Source organism: Oryctolagus cuniculus, chromosome 6 (assembly GCF_051225735.1).
Source record: "Oryctolagus cuniculus isolate XC-2025 breed Fujian yellow rabbit chromosome 6, ASM5122573v1, whole genome shotgun sequence".
Lineage (NCBI taxonomy): Eukaryota > Metazoa > Chordata > Mammalia > Lagomorpha > Leporidae > Oryctolagus > Oryctolagus cuniculus.
The window spans coordinates 19,389,078-19,410,968 of record NC_142872.1 but is presented as its reverse complement, the minus strand read 5'-3'; the positions used below and the strand labels follow the sequence as shown (position 1 = coordinate 19,410,968).

Genomic DNA, 21,891 nt, shown 5'->3' with positions numbered 1-21,891 from the left:
ACCTTTATATAAATATTAGAATCCCTGGAACAGTACTCATACAGCCATCTTGTGGGGGACATAATAATTTCATTCACATAATACATTTCTTCAATCACTTTAATATAAAAGACAGCAGTGTTCCCACATTTCACATAATATTTTTAAAAAATTTTAAAACCCTCTAATAAGTATTTAACGAAAATAAATTTATTAAAGGTTAACAATGGCCACAAAATTAATACTACCAAATCATCAGTGATGCCTTTTACATTAACAACTGTATCTGGAGGACAAGTGCAGAAAACAGAACAGAATTCCTACATTTTTGCCCAGCCTTTCTGGACTGGCTAAATCCTGAGCATTCCAGAAGACATATTCCATCTGTCTGCAAAGATATTCAATTGGAGTCACACTTAAAGGTATTAAAATACCCATCCATCAAGTCATCCCACCTGCTACAAAATGAATAAGCAACAACCCAATGAGTCTTTCTAGGAAAAAGATCCAGCTAAAAAGGAGAACATTAACAGAGAAATAGTAACATTGATCAGAATAAGTGAATCAGTATAATCAAGAAAGATATATAATTATTCAACATAATTTGGTTTGGTTAGATCAATGCAACTCACTTTATCTATGGACAACATCGTGAGGGAAATGAGGCACATGAGCCAGAGCCCTCCTTGTAAATGCACAACTAATAATCCTATTCCAACCAACCTATAACGTAAAAGCACTGAATCCACATTAACATATAACAGTATATCTCACGATAATATAGATGTCAAATCATTATGGCTACACTGTTTTTCATTAAGGTACACAATTTAAGAAAACTTCACAAGACTGTTCCTTTCGACAGTTGCGATGTGTATACAATATCGACAAAACAGGCACCTCTATTGTAATTTTTTTTAATAAATAAAAGCACATTAAGACAAAAAGAAGGTAAGCAGCACCTGAAGCCGTTGACATTTGTCACTAAATGCTGGTACCAGATGGTCTAGCAGGTTAAGTGTCACTACGAGGCGCAGAAAGGAACCATTTTGGATTTAACATTTTAATTCTAGTAGAGACAAGAGCTTCTCCGGGCTCACAGTCCAGCCCCCCGCAGTGAGCAGGAGAGCAGTCCTTCAAACGTCCTATACTTTGGAAAGCAGGCCTGACTCTGGAGCACTCGCCTTAATTAGATTCTGAATCTCCTTGAATTTGGGATGGTCTTTATCAGCCACCAGCTGCAGCAGGACAGCCTCGCTCGTGGTCACTATGATGCCGGTTCGGGCGAGACGCTTGCAAAGGGAAGATAAGAGGAACAGAGAAGTCAGCCTGAGAATGAACACTATCTTAAAGCAGCCAAAGTATAATGAGACACATTAATTAACGTCCTCTACAACACCAAGGTCACAGCATCAAATTCACTTAGTAAAACAGACTGGAAACAAATAAAAAACAAACAAAACAAAAACCCAACAAAACAGGTAGTCAATGTTACGATCCAGTCGCACAGGCCAGGGGCAGGAGGGTGAGCTAGGGTCCCAACCCCAGAGAGAGCAGGGGATGCCGTAACCAGTCCCCCCCGCCACCACCACCGGCCTCTGGACACCTCTCAAATGCACAACCTACAGACATCTGCTTCATCCCTCACTCATTCATTCACTCACTTAAATAAGGGCTGCTTTGGACTTACGCTGGAATTGATTAAACTCTCTATTGTTTCTCCGATAGAGATTAAAAACATCTAGTGACTCACATCTCCCTCTCTGCAGTTTAACTGATGTATTATACAAGCCTGTGTATACAAGCTCATACCTGGCACTGAGTGGTTATGTATTTAAAAGAAACAGGGAAGGGCTAGCCCTACTAAAGCTCCAAGAGCTGTTCTATGGCTAGAACTCAACTAGTATTCCATTACTAATTTATTATCCAATATTTCATATAATAACATTTTTCACATATTAAAACTACTGTCAAAATTAAAATGATTCTTCACCTCTCCTTCCTGTCCCCAGTCATCCTGTCCCCAGTCCGTGAGTCCCTCCCATAAGGCTGAGTTCCTGTCTGTGTGAATGGTGGTGGATGAGCTGCCTGTCAACCAGTGACAATGGGACCACCGCTAGTGGCACCTTCAACTTCAGAATCACGAAACCAGAGTGCAAACTTTAAGGTTGCGTAAAGCCTCCCTGACAGGTCAAAGGACGTCCTGGCCAAAGTGCTGCAGAGGAGTTCCAATGACCAAGAGCTCAAGCAGGGGAAGAGGAGCCAGAGAAGGAGGGCTGGAGGCGGGGAGAGGAGGAGCAGGGGGAGGGAGGCAGGACGGGGAAGGGAAAGAGACTTCCACAGCAGAGAAGCCCCGACTGTAAGAGGAAGTGGTCAGGAAAATTCCTTGGCGGTCAGTGGAGACCCAAGGTGAGTTCGGGAATGCCACCCTTATACAGGGAGCCGCGGCCACCGTTCCGTCAGACCCAGTCTTCCCACTGCACACAAAGCTTTCTTCATGCCCCAGGAACAGAGGGGAGCAGAAGCCATCAGCACCCACTGAAAGCAGCCAAGGGCACAGCAAACACCAGGGAGTGGTGGAGCAAGAGGAGACAGGGAGCAGGCTGGCTGGTGCCCCAGGGGTTCCGACAAGTGCCCAAGGTGCTTATCTCAGGTGGTCTTCCCTTTTATTAAAGACCTCTGGGGGCCAGCATTGTGGCGTACTGAGTTAAGACGCCACCTGCAGCACCAGCATTCCATATGGGTGCCACTTCAAGTCCTGGCTGCTCCATTTCCGATCCAGCTCCCTGCTAACGTACTTGGGAAAGCTGAGGAGGATGGGGCCCCTGCATCCATGTGAGAGATCCAGATGATGCTCCTGGCTCCTGGCTTCAGCCTGGCTCAGTCCTGGCCATCGTGGCCATTTGGAGAGGGAACTGGTAGATGGAAGATCTCTATCTGTCTTTCCCTCTTGCTCTTTTTTTTTTTTTTTAAGATTTATTTATTTATTTGAAAGTCAAAAGTTACACAGAGAGAGGAGAGGCAGAGAGAGAGAGAGAGAGGTCTTCCATTTGATGGTTCACTTCCCAACTGGCCACAACAGCCGGAGCTGCACTGATCCGAAGCCAGGAGCCAGGAGCTTCTTCCAGGTCTCCCACGTGGCTGCAGGGGCCCAAGGACTTGGGCCATCTTCTACTACCTTCCCACGCCATAGCAGAGAGCTGGATCAGAAGAGGAACAACCGGGTCTTGAACCGGAGCCTATATGGGATGCCGGCACCCCAAGCCAGGGCGTTAACCTGCTGAGCCACAGCGCCGGCCCCTCCCTCCTGCTCTTTCAAATAAATAAAATTAATCTTAGAAAAAGACATCTGGAAATTCAGCTTCCACCTCCTTGTTTAGTCAACTGATTATAATACTGAAAACCTTCGAAATGTCAGAAGGCCTTGTGCCTGCTCCAGACAGAAAGGAATGGAATCAAAATAAATCTCACTGCAGACGAGAGGCAGGAAAACAGCAGTGAATATCCCACTGTCCAAACCTGGTTCACCCTCACCACTGCCTGCCCTGCCCTACACTCCCAACTGCTGCTTGCTGTTGTATTTGTCTGTTCATTTATCAATCTGAGAGGGAGGTGGAGAGGGAGGGGGAGAGAAAGAGAGAGAGATCTTCCATTCACTTGTTCATTCCCCAGATGCTCTCAAGGCTGGGCTGAGCCAGACAGAAGCTGGGAGCCAGGAACTCAATCCGGATCCCCAACATGGGTGGCAGGGCTTCAGTAACCTGAGCCATATCACTGTCTCATGTGGTCTGAGTTAGCCGGAAGCTGGAGTCAGGAGCAGGAACCATGGGCTGAACCCAGGTACTCTGCTGTGGGATTCAGTGTCTTCACCACCTGCCCCTTCACTGCTCACTGCTGCCTCCGTGGCCTTGCTGTGACTCAGCCCGAGTCACACAACCAGTATCTGTCAAGTGCGATCCTCACTCCAAGGAGGCAGCAAAGCTCTGGACTCACTGAGCTTCCCAAGTGCCTAGCGAGGCAGGAAGGGGAGAAACCTGTTTCCGAGTCTAGGGAAGCAGTCTGTGGCAAGGACGTCCGCCTTGCCCTGGTGCTCCAGGTCCATTCTGCCCCACGAGGCTGAGTGAGGACGAGAGTTCAGTCACAGAGGCAGGGGCAGGCTGGGACACTGCTCACCGAAACAGCTCCTTGAGAAGCGACCCCTACACAGGGCTACCTAGCTTCCAGAGTGTGATGTGACCAATACTGAGTTTAAAATAACCCAGCCTGTTAGGGAAAGGTGTGGTTTAGCAAAATGCAAGGTTTCTGAATCCGGCTCGCAGACCCGTCCATAGTGCCTGCCCCAACCTGCACAGGAATCGGAGCAGACAGCAACAGCAGTGGGCTTTCCAGACACAGCTGGCAGGTCTCTGCCCCTCTCAGCAAGTCCCTGCCCCCCGACAGGGGGTCCAGGGGGTCCCAAGCCCGCTTTTGCTCTTAGGTTAAAAAGAGGGCACTGAAAATCCCACTGTTTAAAGCATACCTAGGTGCATGTGGGTTAGGCTTCTGAAGCTCTCCCCTTACACATGGAAACCAGTCCAACTAGGCCATTGGAAAGGAAGGGTGCTCTGACCTGGAAACCTTCACCTGTAAGAGCACAAAGGCACGAGGAGGGCCAGAAGAGGAAGCCCATTCAGTTTCCAAGCATCACACAACACTCTCTGGAAGCACCAGACATCAAGTTCAGGAGAGAGTGCGTCTCCTGTACCCTGAGTGCTGCAGAGCTGTACAAACCTTCCTGACAGATGGTCGGTGCCCAGGAAACACTTACTGAGCAAAGCATGTACCACAGACCCCAGTAAAGTTCAAATCATGCTCCCCATGCAGACCATGAGTCTAATAATCTCAACAGGATATTTTCAGCAAATAGGCTACGTTCTCCACTAAGGCAACAGAGGAGGAGGAAGTAGGACACACTACTAGTTTAACTTCCAGTTATTCAAGAAAGAAAAACCATTTCTCCTAAAATTCTGGAACAAACTAAACCACCTGTATATCAAATTAAAACTAAGAAGTGGCTAGCATTGTGGTGTCACAGGTAAAGCTCCCATCTGTGATGCCGGCATCCCTTATGGGCAACGGTTTGATTCCCAGATTCTCCACTTCCTGTTCAGCTCCCTGCTACTGTGCCTGGGAAAGCAGTGAAGATGGCCCGAGTAGTTGGGTCTCTGCACCTATGTAGGAGACCTGGAAGAAGTCTCTGACCCCTGGCTTTGGCCTGGCCCAGCCCCAGCCATTATGGCCATTCAGGGAATGAACCAGCAGATGAAAGATCTCTCTCTGTCTCTCCCTCTCTGTCTGTGTAACTCTTTCAAATAAATAAAATGCATAGATAGTAGGTTCTTCCCTTCCCTTCTCAGATAAGTCCCTTCTCGGTCTGAGAATTTATGTAAGTATACATTTCTGGTGATATTAACTTCATGAAAACAACAACAAATAATCAAAACAATTTTAAAAACCCGGTAGCTAATTGGAGCATTTACTATTCAGGCATGCTACCACTTGCTATGAATACATTATCTTATTTAATCCTTGTAAATTTCCTATGACACAGATGCAATTATTATTTCCATTTTACCAACAAGAAACCTAAGAGACAGAGGTTATATCATTTGTTCAAGAACCCAATATACAAGACACCAGCTCTGCACTCGGGCCCACATTATGCCCCCACTGTGTGGGCTGCTCATCACGGAGACGACAGGCAGCCTCTCTGAGGACGAGGTTCAGGCGCTAATAAGCTATGCTTTTCATCTCTGTCTCGTGGGAAGGCAGAATTGCCAGCAATCAAAATGTTCTGAGATAAATGCCATGGGAAGAGAAGTTGGAGAAACTTAGGAATGTAGGAAAAAAAACCTTGAAATTTCATTACAGGCAAGAAAGTGGGTTTTTTTTTGTTTGTTTGTTTGTTTGTGTGTGTGTGTATATGTTTGTCTTTTGCTTTCTCATCCTTGGAAATACGTCCAGGTCTGTGCCTCAGCATCACAGTGAAGGCCATGCAGGATGGAGAGAGCTGCTGGAGGAGAGGAAGAGCTGAGTGTCAGGGTTTAAATGCCTGTTCCCAACGGGAAGTGGATGTGGTCACCCTCCTGACTGCAAGCATGACGTGACGAACTCTGATGAATAGAAGCAACCTTAGCGCCTGACGACCACAGACGGCAACAGCCCACGGGGACTTGACAACAGGTGGACACAATCCCTCCAACTGTTCCCAGTGGCGATCTCAGCACAGGACTCTGCTTCAGGAAAACAGAGAAGGGCTGGCCAGCCAGGGCCTCAGCACGGCTGCCGCCACCCGCTGCCTGTCTGCTTCCAGCCAGCTGTCCCCACTGCCCTGGGTTTCTCCTTCCTCTGCTATCCCCTTCCTCTTCCTCATTTGCTCCTCCTCACCAGCTTGGAAAACCCTCCAGGCTGAAGAGCAACTGGAACAAATCCTACAGAAGAAGTGGGGCCTAGGCCGGCTGGAACACCTGTGGATCTAAAAAAAAAAAAAAAAAGAAAAGAAAGACTATTCCTAATCTTATTATAAAAAACAAACAGGGACCGGCGAGGTGGTGCAGCAGGTTAAAGCCTTGGCCTGCACTGCCGGCATCCCATATGGGTGCCAGCTCAAGTCCTGGCTGCTCTACTTCCAACCCAGCTCCTTGCTAATGCACCAGGGAAGGCAGCAGAGGATGGCTCAATTCCTTGGGCCCCTGCAACCACGCGGGAGACTGGAAGAAGTTCCGCAGTTCCTGGCTCCTCACTTCAGATCAGCTCAGCTCCAGCCATTGTGGCCTTTTGAGGTGTGAACCAGCAGATGGAAGTCCTCTCTCTCTGTCCCTACCTCTTTCTGTAACTCTTTCAAATAAATAAAACAAATCTTTAAAAAAATAAATAACCAATAAAATAACTCAACAATGAAATCCAAAGATACATCATGAGTCTAAAATTATTACAAGATCAGAATTAAATTTGAAAGCAAGAGAGGGACTGACAAACTACAGTGCATATTTCCCAGAATTACAGGACAGTTTGCTCTTCAACAGACTTGGAACAGAAGTTCCTTGAGCAAGAGGAACGTTGGGCAATGTTGACAAAGAGTCGCTTATTCCTGTCTCTGTGGGACACCGTGGCATTCTAGGGCCAGCCAGCCACAATACACTGTGTGGTATCCTCAGTCAGGGACACTTCCTTGTCCCAGACACTCAAGTCGGAGAAGTGTAATGTAAGGCTGAACCAGGCTTCACTACACTCTGCCTTGGTTTCGGCTAGATCTTGACTGAGTGAAACCTGGGTGACTTGTTCTTAATTGGAAAATCTCTCAACAGGTCAGCTTAGGCTTCTAGAAATTTCTTCTAGTCCACATATTAAACTAGAGAACAGTTACAACAAAAGACGTCCAGGAGCTTTGGGCATCACAAGAATCTAGCCAAGGAAGGGTCAAGATGCAAAACGGGATGTGGTGGTGACAACTTACAAGTCAGGGTACCCTCAAGTCCCTGGAAATCAGTGAGTCTGATGCTGTCAGATGAGACTCAAATTGAAGAGGTCCATCTTTTATTGGAGTTGGATAGTCAATGCTCTTCTCACTTACTTGGCAAACTGGATAAACAATCTATTTTTCAAGGTGGACAATTACCTCCAGGGCAAACATCCTGTCCATCATGCTCCTCGATGAGGTGGCGTCAGCAACGATATGAACCTCGATGCCGCGGCCAACGAGCTCCAGGGCCGTCTGCTGGATGCACACATGAGTCTCGTAGAAAAGCAAAGACCACGGGTAAGAATACAGTAAGCTGAAACATTTTACATACATACAGCAGCATGAAAAAGCAGAAGCGCACTACAAGGCTATCGGCTTCCTTCTACATCTGGTTTTGCCTCTAATTGGCGAAGTAATCTTGAGTGTAAAATAGCACCTTGGGCTTTGGTTACTCATCTGTAAGGTCAGGAACTGGACAGCATCACTGCTTCTCAGCCTGGGAGCCTGGAGCACACTCCTCAAGTTCTGGGCACATTTCCTGCATCATCTCGATGACCTCCCCACGGCTGACTGTGATCACTTAGTTTAGATCCCACCTGCATTTGAGTTTACCTCTGGATTCAGACCAAGGGCCCAACACAAAGGTTGAGTCTGCAAGGTAAGAATGTAGCGGGGAAAACTGAGCTGTGACAAGGCACCCCATGCTAAAGGCAGGCCACGCTAAAATTAGGCTATGGACCAGGCAAAAGTCACCCGGTTTCCATCCCCACAACTGTAACATACATATCGTAGCTCTGAAAATACTAACTCATAACCACATAGCAGCAGGGCATACAGAGGGAAAGCATGCTCCAACAAAAACTGAATTTATACAGTCATCAGAGGCAGATCTCAGAACGTCACAATGCCATCTTTATCTCTCCATGACAAGACAGCTTTGGAGAGTCATCAACTGACAATTCATTAAAATTAGCACAGGAGGACTGCTTACAGATCTTTCTGATTAAGCATGAAATCTAATTATGGTGAACAACCCAAAAAAAAGGGCAAAAGTAGCATTTGGTATGTATATGAACAGGCATCTTCCACACTGTCATTTTTGAATTTAGTATACAGAAAAACATAATGTACATCCTTCTATAAGTAAGACCTGCTACCTTAAAACCTATTTTCAAAGTATCACAAGTACAGTAAACAGATTTCCTTGTCTTCATAGTCTTTCTCTCAATCTCTTCAACTTCAATATAACAGCTGTCTAAAGTCTAGGAATAAATCAATGGAAATCACCACAAGGAAGTGAATTTTTGTCCTTGCTACATGACCTTTATAGTTTTCCTAGCATACAAATATGACAAAAGTGAAATCCTACAACACACACATACAATGATTGTGCTGAACAAGTGTTCAAAAGCTTAGGTTAAAAGCTGAGCCAAGAAGCAGTTGGTCTACCTTCAAATCCAGCTTTATTCCTGACCTGACCAGGTACATGACCTTGGGCAAGTTGTATTTTGTTTCTTCATCTGTAATATGGCAAGTACTGGCTTCAGACTTCAAACTTAGTTCATAAAGTTGCTGTGAGGGGTTGATGAGTGAGTGGCAATACAGGGTTTGGATCAGTTCCACGCCAGCAGGGAACACGTAATTCACAGTGTAAATTCTCACCGTGAGGATGACCCACACGGCATTCTACACACAAAACTGCTGTCTGGAAACACCAAGACTTATCCAAATGCTACCGTCCCCAAATCATAGTAAGTGTACTCACTTCCACTCCAAAGAGTACAACACTCCTGACTCCAGGAATCTCTGCTAATGCTGCTTCCACTTCTGGTAACACCATGGAAAACTTGGTCTTGGGAAGAACCAGTTTTACTCCTGTTAAATCAATTTCTTGAACAGTGCTTCCAAGACCCTTAGGATACTGTTCTGTTACAATAACCGGAATTCCTAAAATCCGGGCCCCTTGCAACTGAAAAAAAAAAAAAAATAACCAAACACAAAAACCATCAGCAGTATGCATGGTGCATGTAAGAAAATATGTCATGTTTCAGCAAACTAGAAGTCAGAAGAAAACATACCAGTCTCTGTCCAACACTAATAATATCCCCAAAATACTTGATGGCTGGTCTGAACCTTTCCTGCATATCACAGCAGAAAAACACAGTGCTTGAAGGTGTAAGATTTCCCAGGGTGGTGAGCTGAGGAAACAAGAAGAAGAAGAAGGAAAGATTTAGTGCTTGTTATACAATGGTATTTATTTTCAGTGGAGGCCAATAAAGGAAAAAACAAATGTTCCTACTGTTTAATCCAGTAAGCTAATTTCCTTTCATTTTCTTTTCTTTTTTCTTTCTTTCTTTTTCTTTTTTTTTTTTTTTTGTAAGATTTATTTATTTACTTGTTTGGCAGAGTTACAGAGAGGCAGAGGCAGGGAGAAAGAGATCTTCCATCTGCTGGTTCACTCCCCAGATGGCCACAATGGCACCAATCCAAACCGAGGAGCCTGGAGCCTCGCCCGGGTCTCTCACACAGGTGCAGGAGCCCAAGCACCTGGGCCATCTTCTACTGCTTTCCCAGACCATAGAAAAGAGATCTGGATGGGAAGCAGAGCACCCAGGACCTAAACCGGCGCCCATGTGGGATGCCGGCACTGCAGGTGGCAGCTTTCCCACCATGCCACAGCACCAGCCCTGCAGTAAGGATAATTTCTACAAACATTATCAAAAATAAATTATTTGAATTATGGTGGGGGGGAAGGCCCACAGAAATACCTTCAGAATTGTTTTCAATAGTAACAATTAGAAATAAACCAAGGGCCAATAATACAGAAATGGGTGAAGGAAATTAACACATTCACAAAATATTCTTGACCATATAAAAACCATAAACACACACACACACACACACACACATCAAAGAATCTGTTCCAAAGGAAAGGCTCACTCTAGAATGTTAACTATAAAATAAGCATAGCTCAACAGGATTTAAATAACTTAAAATATGAAAAGTCAAAGAAAATATATGAAAAATTAACATGTAGTCATCTAACTAGGAGTAGTAAACATTCTCTTCTTATAGATTGTGTGTATGCTCCAAATGTATTTAAAAACATTTCTTGGCCAGCGCCTCAACTCAATAGGCTAATCCTCCACCTTCGGCACCGGCACACCACGTTCTAGTCCCAATCGGGGCACCGGATTCTGTCCTGGTTGCCCCTCTTCCAGGCCAGCTCTCTGCTGTGGCCTGAGAGTGCAGTGGAGGATGGCCCAAGTGCTTGGGCCCTGCACCCCATGGGAGACCAGGAGAAGCACCTGGCTCCTGGCTTCGGATCAGCTCAATGTGCCGGCCGTAGTGCGCCAGCCGCAGCGGCCACTGGAGGGTGAACCAATGGCAAAGGAAGACCTTTCTCTCTGTCTCTCTCTCTCTCACTGTCCACTCTGCCTGTCAAAAAAAAAAAAAAAAAAGAATAAAAACATTTCCTGAAATTTATTTACAAATATGTTACCTGGCCTAGCAGTTCAAAACACCCACATCTCATATCAAGAGACCCTAAGAGGCAGCAGGTGATCGTTCAAGTAGCTGGGTCCCTGATACTCACACAGGAGACCCAGATGAGTTCCTGCTCCCAGCTTGGACTTGTCCATGCCCCAGATGTGGCTGGCCTTTGGAAAGTGAACCAGTGGACAGAAGTCCTCTCTCTCTCTCTCTTTCACACACAAATAAATTAATTAATTTAATAAATAATAAAATAAATAAAATTCTTTCTTAAAAGAAAGAACTTCAAAACATGAAAACATGTTAGTGAGAATGTTAATGAGAAAACAAAATAGACGATGGTTTCACTTAGAAGCACAAAAAGTCAAATTTAAAATCATCTGTAGCAGAAAGCATGAAACATTAAAAAAGCATAAATTCAGAATTCCTGCTACCATCAAACTAGAGATATTAAGATGCTATTTTCAGGAATAACTTTAAATGCAACGGAATAAAGCCAAGCATGCCGTGTTAAATGAACTGCCCAGTGCTCGGCGAGAACAGACCAGAGGCTGAGAGCTGCATTTCATGGCTCTCATCATCAGGAAAGACAGTGACTTAACATGGAAACTGGCCATCAGATCACCGAGCCTGACACGAATCTCCATACCTGGTCTGCTCTAACAACTTGGGCTCAATACACATCTACCAACAACAAAAACAGAAATCACTTCTGAATTCAAGAATTTAACAAGCCCAAATTCTGGAAAAATCCACACTGCTTCTCTTCCCATCTTGTAAACTACAGAATTCTCTGTAAATGATGACCCCTGGTTCTGAATAAACAAAGACCACTACTCTTCTCAGCCACATCTTAAAACTTTCCTCTCATTATCTGGCTTTCTCCCCGTAAAAGCACCCCCAGATAACAATGATTAATAATTTTCTAGAAGAGTTCGTGTCCAAGTGCACAGTGGCGGCTTCACATCATCATGGCCCAGACTCTCCCTCATGAACTAACTGCATCACCCATCTCCTATCACGGATGATATTAGCTGTTCTAAGTGGCCTGTGCTTTGCTATCCAGGGCCTGGCTGAGGGACTCTGGCACCTCAATCTCCCTTTGGTACTGCCTATGGTTGGATCACCTATAATCCAACACCAAATCCATCTGTCATTCTAACACTATACAGAGGGTTTTCTATTTCTCCTATAAAATATAACTATAACATTGACGTGTAACTGACTATACATTCTAGCTTTGGCTATTTCCTTAATTTTGTATATGCCTCCATTTTGGATATGTTCACAAGTAGTGAGTATGAACTGTGGATATAAGCATTGCCAAGAAGGCCAATTTTTGTGCATTGAGGATGCTGATTTTATAGATTTATTTATTTGAAAGTCGGAGTTAGAGAGAGACAGTGACAGAACGATCTTCCATCTACTGGTTCACTTCCTAAATGACAGCAACGGCTAGGGCTGGGCCACGCCAAAGCCAGGAGCTTCTTCTGGGTCTCCCACGTGGGTGCAGAGCTCCAAGCACTTGGCCCGTCCTCTGCTACTTTCCCAGGCACATTAATAGGGAGCTGTATCGGAAGTGCAGCAGCCAGGACTCGAACCGGCGTCCATGATGCCAGCATTGCAGGTGGCAGTTCTACTTGCTACACTGTAACACTGGCCCTAAGGATATTATTTTAAACAGAACAATCACTGTTTATAACTAGGGATTTTTAATTCCCAGTAAATATGAAATCCTGGCTCAAAGGGCTCAATGTAGACCATGGGTTTCCAGAGCTCCACAAATGTGTGGAGGGTACACTATACAAAGCAGCTGGCCTGCCGCAGGCCTGTGTAGCAGGAAAGCAACACAATGCTGCCAGTGCAGCCACTCCACAACAGGTGAGAAGCAACACATACGCAAAACAACACTTGCGGGCAGTTACACAGGTGCAAGAGCAGCAAGGCACGAATGAGATTCCCGTGCCGCCTGTGCAACAGAAATCAGCCTGCACTAATTCTGTGCACATTCCCAAGTCTGGTTGTGTAGATACTAAATTTACAGATGTTAGAAACAGCACATCAGAAAGCAAACGGCTGGAGGCAGACCAACGGACGGCAGCAGGAATGACAGCTGACAGAGCAAAGACGCAAAAAACACGAAACGCAGACCAAAACTCAGTGCTACCTTCTAGGGCTCTGCTAAAGGCCTAACAAGCTGCTGTAACTCAGGAAAATATCCAACAAGCCATTCATTAGGAAGCTGCTGAATTATATAGTGTTTCAGAAGAGCTACAAGATATAATAGCCACAACATTTTTATGTTGGAAAATTTAAAGAAGTCAATCTAGCCAGAAAGCCCAAATAGAGAGAGCTGTGGTTCCTGTCACCTGATGCTTCCCTGTGCCTCAGGTCAGCAGTGAGGAGCACTGTTTCCGCACAGAGACCACATCAGCTGTTTATCACATGAGAGCCAGATAGTGGTGGGCAGAGAACGCGGCCCTGAAATTCTCACTGGCCGGCAAAACCTTTCTAGGAAAGGAACTCACCCATAAGCTTCCAATAAACAAAGAAACCTCAGGGAAGACAGTGGCAAGGCAGAGAACACAGGATCAGGTCATCAAGGATGACAGGTGATCACTCTGTCAGTCAGCACACCCCCCATACCGAGATCTGGCCACATGCCCTTGAATGTGGCGGCATCCGTAGCAGTGAAATACCGAAGCAAGAGAACACCAGCACACAGAGCTCAGCTAGGGAATGGTGATTACTGTGATTAATTATCTCGCACTGATATAGCGCACTCCTGCTGGAATGGGAGAATGACCTTCACGATGTTACTTGTAACATCCCACAAGCCCAATGCCATCAGAAAAACCCGCGTGGAGGGACCCACGACCAGCATGCCTCAGACCTGCCAAGGTGCTTACAACAGTGAGAGTCTGAGACACTGTCACAGCCCACCGGAGTCAAAGGGAACATGGCAACTAAAATACAATCTCAGATTGGATTCTAGAAAAGGGATATCATGGCAAAACTAGTGAAATCCAGAGAAAGTGCGGAGTTCGGTTTATCCTAACACAGCAGTGTTGGTCCCCAGATTGTAACAAATGGACTGCAGAGAAACCCAAGGTGTTCACAACAGAGGAATCTCGGACCAGGAACACAGGCACTTTTAATTTCACTTAAATCTAAAACCATTCTAAAATTAAAAGCCTATTCAAAAAATAAACAAAAGGCATCCCTGGCTACAGTAGTTGGGAGAAATGATGCTACTTCGTGAATAACCTCCATAGTTCACAAGCCAGGAAAAAGGCTATGAGGCTACCAAAAACAAACCAGAAACCTCTCACCGTGGCCAACCAATCCTCTCCTGCCCCCACTCCGAAATCATGGACCTTCCAATCACCTGTTGTGAAAGACACAATTCTATGTAATTCAGAAATTTTTTAACTGTCATTCATTAATTTCTCTTACATCAAAATCTTTTGGAGAACTAAAAATACTGCCAGCTGTCACAAATTTACATATTGCAACTATGTTGCATCAATCTTGACACAGCAAATTCAACATGGACTTTGCCCAGTATCATCACAAATAAAAGTGTAGCAATTATAGATCAATGTATATGCAAGAAGCATGAAGAAATCACATGTAATACGGATGAGAAGTAAGCTACTTAGAAATGTCCCTGGGAACATAAAATTAAAAGTATGAGTTTGATATAATTTTTTTCAGAATACATGGAAAATACATATTATGAAAAAACTATGCATGGATTTCAAAGGTTTTTTTGCAATAAAATAAACTCAGACTTTGAACTCATGTTTCCATGAACTTCTGGAGGCACTCTTATGTGTGTACACACAGTCACACCTTCATATACCCTTAGGTTTATTCAGACACACACATTCGAATACACAAAGTTTACCATGTGCATTGGCTTTCTTAAGTCAAGAGACTGGACTCAGGTATACACTTTGTCACTTTCTGAAAAACTGTCACAACTGAGCTGTAACCTCAGAAGTCGTATTCCATCAGTGGGTCATCCCCAAGTTCCAGCATTACGGTGCTCATGAGGATGGTTCCCCTTCTCCAGTACAAAAGGGGCTCTGATGTAAGTGTTTTTCAATGACTGTGACGTCTGCAAGAACCTGAGCTGGCCCTGGTGCAGGAGAGTGGTGTGGCCTGCACCAAGTCCATTGACACCACGAAAACAATGCACACTGAGTACAGTGTTGAGCCATGCCTAACCCCAGTACCTCGATGTTCTTACAAAAAGAAACAACCTGGATGGAGGGATACAGGGCAAAGGATCTGAGGCCATGGAGGCAGAGACTGGGTGCCAGGTCGGCATGCCAGCAACCACAGAAGCCGGGAGAGAAGCAAGGAGTCGTTTCTCCCTCACCCCCTTGGAAGGAACCAACCACACAGACAACTGATCTCTACCCTCCAGCCTCTGGGGGTAGTGGCCACCCCCAGCAGGCCACACAGGAGTCATCTATCTTTAGCAGGGATACAAAGCCTGCATGATCTGCCAGCAGGAGACAAGGCAGGGCATCATCGGGATCCTTATTTCCCTGCCACGTGCCTCCCAGAAGTGTGATGACCACAGCCATGGAAGGCATTGCTCCCACACTGGCTCACTGAAAACTGTCTGCTGTGGCTTCCTCAAGGGACAAGGAACTGCTACACAGCAGAGACTAGCAGACATTAGTATCTGAGTCCAAATCTCCATTTCAGTCACATAAATGAGATCAATCGTCAACATCTCCAAACGTAAGGACAAATCCTGTGACAAGGTAAGAGAAACAGTATCCCCCTCAAAGAACCATTTCAGCAATAAAAGCTCCATGTCATCAAGCAGGAAATGTCTTGGCTTTCTGTGATATCCCTCATATAAAGTACAGCTCAGTGCATGTAAAAAAAAAAATGTACTCTCTAGTGAGGTTAAATATCATTTACTATCAAGATCTTGGAAAGCTACATCATCAACAATATTGAATCTCACTAGGGTTCCCCTTCACTGGCACCATGAAAGGGAGAAAATCCTCCAAATGCAGATCCTCGCTGCCACCCTCAGATCCATTGTACTGCCAAGCAGCCTCTAACGTACTCACAGAGGGGGTCAGGACAACACCCTCCCAAGAAACCACGAGGGTGACCCAACACCACCAACTCAGGATCCCCGACTGCACACCTGCTCCTTAGTCCAAGCAGCCTGCCTGACTCTCACTCGGACTGCAGGGCCTGAGCCCACCCATCTACCTACTCTAACTGCCACGCTCCTGGACAAAGCCCCTGTCATGTTCAAAGGAGCAAACCAAAGGCAGACAGGATGCCTCTCCCCCTGCTTCCCCAATCCTGTGGTTCCTCCCTTCCAGGGTCTCCCAGCTATACCCACAGCCACACCTCCACTTCAAAGGATGGCAGCAATAAACGCCCACTCAAGGAAAGCTGCAGTCCAATCCCCTGCCAATTAACCGTCTCAGGAAGAGGGTCAGAATAACGTTCCCAGGGAAGCCCTTATCTTCTGCCCACACAAAGCTGCCAAAGTCCCCCACCCATGTCCATTAGCTCCTCTCTCCAGCTCAGGCTGCCCTCCCCAGTCACAGGCTGGTGTTATCATCAAATCTACCTGTTTCCAGGGTTAAATGTCTCCCTTACTCAGAACTCAAAAAATACCCTATGAAAAATTAAAACGTGTAAGCCACAAAAATGACCTAGATTCCCACCCTCCTCATATAATCCTCTATTTACATTCTTGCTCATGTGTCTCCAGATTCACCGGACTTCAAGCACTGGACAAAGCTGCGGACATACACACCACGCATGAAACAGGAGCTGTGCCTTCAGCTGCCTGAGTTGTCAGCAGGCAGCCAGGTACGTTGACAGGATATTTACGACTGACACCAAGAAGGCACCACAGCACAACACTGGCAATGGGGGGGTCATAAAAAGGAGTTCCCACGGCACCGATCACCAACGGCAGGTGCAGCGTGCAGGCACCACTGCCTGCTCCAGCTCACTGACCTGAGCAGTCAGAGGGGAGCGTGCAGGCGAGCCCAGGCCCTGTGCCAATGAAGACCACCTAGTAGAAAACCAGTGCGTAAGCTGGGCCCCAGAAGCCCCAGGGCCTATCTCTGGCGAAATAATAAGTCCCCATATTTAGGCAAAGGGACCCCACTGGAGCAGAATTCATGCTCTTTGTCCTAACCTCAGGGAAGGGAACTGCCACCCCCAGCAGCATGGCTGCACCAGGGGCCATCCAAGTGACAGCCACAAATGCCAAAGATCAATGAGCAGCAGCAAGATAAATGAACAGACAAAAGCTCCGGCGTGTGTGACTTGTTTTCTACCCTGCTCAGCGTTCTCCTTCGGCACGAAATGGAAACAGGAATGCAACGGGGCCCCGTGAGCTCTGCCTCCTGGGGCTGTATAATCTCCATCACCTTCCCACCGCTCTACTTCTTGATGTTCTGCTCTTCCACAAAATGCAGGAGGTGGATCACAGGGTGAGGAGCAAGAACTGAATCCAGGTTTGCATCCAAGCAACCATGCACTGAAAGCTGCCACTCAAATGTTTGTGGAATGAACTCTAGGCTTCCCTGCAGGACAGAACATCCTGCCACTAAGATTAAACAGCTGGATTCCCAAAAGCACAGCCTGTGCAGGAGTCACGAAAAGAAGTATCCTTCTCTTCCAAGTGTGTGTGTGTGTGTGTGTGTGCATACACATCTCACCTCACACAGATACAATTAAGTATGTGAAGTACATATGCCCCATAGATGGGGCGTGGTGTTCACCTCTCTCTATTCCTTCACATTATCTGCTAAGCTGGGAGCTAGGCCTGCCTCAAGCAAAGCACTAAACAAGATAACATGGAAGTACCTTCAACACTTCAACATATATAAAGTACATAAAATCTAAAAACAGATCAATGATGCTTAAGAATGCTTGGCCTATTCAGTGAGAAAAATTAGATTTTAAAAGGTGAAACCACAGGAATGCTATTGCCATAATTATTATTTCAAACATCACAAAAAATAAGCTGTACATAAACTCCTACACGTAGCAAAATATTTCAGAGGCCACAAGTGACCTGAATTATACAATGCCTGGTGAGGAGGTATGAGCCGTGCCGGGCATTGCCATTTCCATTATTAATTTCCAGGAGGTTTAATTACAAAGAGTCGTCAGTCTGCGGCCTGCAATTTTCAAAACGCAGACAGGCCGCCTCGGGAGGGCAGCTTAGTGCAGCCGAGTCCTCGGGGGCCTCCCCCCACCCGTCCTCTCAGGAACAGCAGCTGCCTGAGGAGGCCGTCAGCATCCTCGGGACTGCTCCAGCCCTCCTGCCTTAGTATCTGGAACCTGGCCTCTGCAAATGGACTTGTCAACGCCGCATCCAACATCCTGGGTATTCTGACAGAGTCGTCCAAACACAAGCCTGACCGCCACGGGCGGTCAGGGCAGCCGTCGACCACGGCCAGCGCCTGAAGCCGTAGAAACTGCGGAGTTTCAAGTGCGCAAGGACGGTGGTTCCCCATCCTGGGAAGCAGAGCGAGTCCTGGGGCGTGGGCTCTCTCTGCGGCCCCCTCAGGCTCTCCGGGGGGCGGCCAGCGTTCTCTGCGGCGTCGTCATCCAGGTAACATCTGCTGCCTGCAACGCTTCTGCACGGGTGCTGTGGGAGCAAGAAACACGGGTCCGGCCGGCCTACTACACTTGCAAGAAAATGGGAATAACCCCGGAGAACCACACCTGCGTGTGCAAAGCCCTCGCTACCCCCAACCCACAAGAAAACAGCTCCTCGGGTTCCCCCTTGCTCCCTTCCAAATGACAAACCTTCCAGTGAATCCTATACAAAGCAGGCAGGAGTCCTAACCCCAGAACAGCTTTAACAAATACAAAGAGACATTAGAAACAACGTGAAGGCGCCCTCAAGTTCCGCTTCCTCAGCCAGCACGACTGGGAACTGCTGGTCTACCTGAGCCGGGCACCGCACTCCTGAGGCCGGCGAAGGCTACCCGTGTGGCGTGGACAGGACCAGGCGGCCCCGGGCTGGGACGAGGGCAGCACGGGAGCCGGCCCGTGAGGTCGCCCGGGGGCCGGGAGAGAACGGTGAAGGGTCGGATGACTGAAGTTTGGGGTTCCACAAGTGGCTAACTCAACTCCGGGGAGCACACGCGCCCAGCCCCGCGCGTCCCGCAACCTCCCGTGTACCGCCACCACCCCCTTCCCCCACCTCCCCAGCCCACAAGGGCCGCTCCCGGGCAGCCCGGGACTCCCGCAGGCGGCCGCGACCGGCGCCGGACACCCGGAGCGCAGGCGGCCGGCCCAGGACCACACACGTGGGGGCGTCGGCGGGCGCGGCGGCCGGCGGCGGAGGCCCACGCCCCCGCCCCCGCCCCGGCGGGCGGCCGTCCGCTTCCGACCGGCGCCGGCCCCGCGGCTCGCCCTTCCCCGCCGGGCGGCTCCGGGCACCTGAGGAGCGCGGTAGGGGCGGGGACGGCGCCCGGGCGCGCGCGCGGCCCTCCCGCGGGACCCACCTGGATCTGCAGCGGCACGAGGCGCACCTTGCAGCGCTCGCTCACCGCGAAGCCCTTGGGCAGGTCCACGTACTGGCCCCACTCCTCGGCGAAGAGCTGCACCACGAATTTGCGGTGCATGTCGATCTGGTCGCCGTAAAGGCTGAGGAACTTCTGGATGAGCAGCTCGTAGCCCGCGCCGTGCGGCACCGACGAGGGCCGCGCGAAAACCGAGAAGCAGAAAAGCACCGGCACCGCGCCCGACGGCGGCCCCGTCCCCGCGCCCGCGCCGCCGCCGCCGCCGGGGAGCGCCGGGACAGCCGGCTCCGCCGCCGCCATGTTCCCCCGAGCGTGTGCGAGCGCCGAGCCGCCGAGGCGCAGGCACCGCCGGCCGCCGCGGCCCCGCCCCCGCGCGCCGCGGCTGAGGGGCGGGCCCTGGCGGCACCGCGGCGGAGGGCGGCCCGGCGCCGGGGCCGGGGTCGCGCGGCGGGGGGCGAGCGCCCGCTCCTGCAGCCCCGCGCCCTCAGAGCGCCCCGGCCCCGGCGCCGCCGTCCGCCGGGCGCCTGCTTTCGCTCGTCTGAGGGACCCGTGCGCCCGGCGCCGAGGTGAGCCTGACGGGGCGAGTGCCCCTGCGCCTTCTCCCGCTGCACCCCGCCCGGTCCTCCGGCTCTCGGACAGTGGAGTGGAGGGTCGGGACTGGGGGGATCCTGGGGCTGCCGGGGCTGGGGTGCGGTTACCTGCCGGCCCCGTGCGGAAGGTGCAGTCCTGGTCGGCAATGGCAGCTGCTGTCTTAAGACCAACAGGGCTGACAGGTGCGCTGACAAGAGCCCGGGACTGGAATGCTTCCCTTGGAAGACCAGCCACGGCTGGGCATGCCGTGTTGTTTCAGTCCCATAGGACGCAGTAAAACATTAAGAGTGTTAGGAGCAAAAATGGGAGCTTGGTACTCAGCCGAGAAATTTTTAAGATTGTAAACGGGATCGCCGTCGAATAAAGCAGCCTTCTGGGTATGCGTTATAGTTAACAGGGTCCTTACCATCCGGTCCTGCGGCGACAGGCTGTGGGTTGCAAACGTAAAACTTAGGTGATCTGTGGTAGGGATGTCGTCTTCTTAGTAGTGACCTTCGGGGCCGCTGTCCTGGCGCAGCATCCCGCACAGCTCCCTGCTAGCGCCCCTGAGGAGGCGGGGAAGATGGCTCTAGCGCTAGGGATTCCTGCCACTCGCGTGGGGGACCTGGATGGAGTTCCGGACTCCTGGGTTCAGCCTGACCCAGCTCCTGCTGGTGGGGCCGTTTTGGGGAGTGAACCAGCTGATACAAGAGCGAGCTCGCTCTGTCTCTCAGCTCTGTAACTCTGCCTTTCAGATAAATAATAATTTTTAAGTAAGTAATGACCTTTAAGGCAGGGTTCTCGGCTGGCACTGTGGACATTTGCCTGGGAGATCTGCTTGTTCTAGGGCTCTGTCTTGTGCATCCATAGGAGCTTTAGTGGCATCCCTGGCTTCTACTACAACAGGAAGCCTGGAGACCCACCCCTCTCTAGTCCTGGCAATCAAACAACTCCCAGGGGGCAACTGTGGTAAAGTGGTGCTAAAACCGCTCTCTGGCCTTTCTTATTCATTTGAACCCAAACTGCTAGAAATTTCTGAGTTCTCATTAAACTTTGAAAGAGCCTGTATAACACTTGTCATCAGGCCCGAAATGATATTTCTGCAGCTGTCATACGACTGTAAGACCTCCCATATGCACTTGTGCCAGGATGTGCCAGTTTGTGCTGTTGAGAAAAATTTACCTTCTCCAGGCTGACTCATGATGAGAAGGAAACTATTCTGGATACACTACTTATGAGAGTGTTCCTTCCACTCCCACTAAGGCTTTCTGCAACTCAGCAGGTTGGAGACCAGCCTAGGCAATTGGCCTGGGCTTCAGACCCTCTCAGCAAGGACCGTTGTATCTGCACATGCCTCTTGATGATGCTGAGAGTGGACATCCTTCGTTCTACTCAGCTTTTGAAAATTGGTTTTGACTTTTGGAAACCAGTTTTCACATTCATTGTGCTATCCCAGACCTGCCTAATTGAAGGGTGCAGTTTCTCTGGCCGTAGCATATCAAGCAGCATTGGTGAAACAGGTGTGTGTGGGGCGCGTTCACCTTTGTTGAGTGCCAGCACATGTCAAGCGTTGAGTGCATCACTGTACCAAAAAAGGACACGAGTGCTTATTTAGCTAACGAAGACTCTTCTCAGGAACCTAATTATGAGAGTAATAATGGGAGCAACCTTATAAATGTTATTAGAAAGAATCAGTGAATAAGGACTCATAAAAGGACATGCCAATGACAAGTGGAAAATCACTAACCTAATTGACAGAATCACAATTATGGGTGAAATGCCCAGAATGATCTTACACAGAACTCT

The 21,891-nt window shown here is 48.4% G+C and overlaps 1 protein-coding gene across 1 annotated transcript; it reads right to left on the bottom strand.

Moving 5' to 3' along the window:
- Positions 1-81: 81 nt before the first annotated feature.
- ISOC1 (isochorismatase domain containing 1) lies at positions 82-19,866 on the bottom strand. The gene is made up of 5 exons (XM_051843391.3): positions 19,498-19,866; positions 9,559-9,678; positions 9,246-9,449; positions 7,637-7,753; positions 82-1,271 (listed from the first exon to the last, which is right to left on the bottom strand). Exons 1-5 carry the CDS (start codon positions 19,813-19,815, stop codon positions 1,125-1,127), a joined length of 906 nt encoding a protein of 301 aa, XP_051699351.2. The 5' UTR covers positions 19,816-19,866; the 3' UTR covers positions 82-1,124.
- Positions 19,867-21,891: the final 2,025 nt, after the last annotated feature.

What these genes read in the sequence shown, in the direction of transcription:
- ISOC1 (XM_051843391.3), bottom strand. Translation starts at nt 19,815, where the DNA reads ATGGCGGCGGCGGAGCCGGCTGTCCCGGCGCTCCCCGGCGGCGGCGGC. An exon ending in TCGTGCCGCTGCAGATCCAG is followed by an intron (nt 9,679 to 19,497) that starts GTGGGTCCCGCG and finishes TTGTTTCCTCAG; the next exon opens with CTCACCACCCTGGGAAATCT. An exon ending in TTAGTGTTGGACAGAGACTG is followed by an intron (nt 9,450 to 9,558) that starts GTATGTTTTCTT and finishes TTTTTTTTTCAG; the next exon opens with TTGCAAGGGGCCCGGATTTT.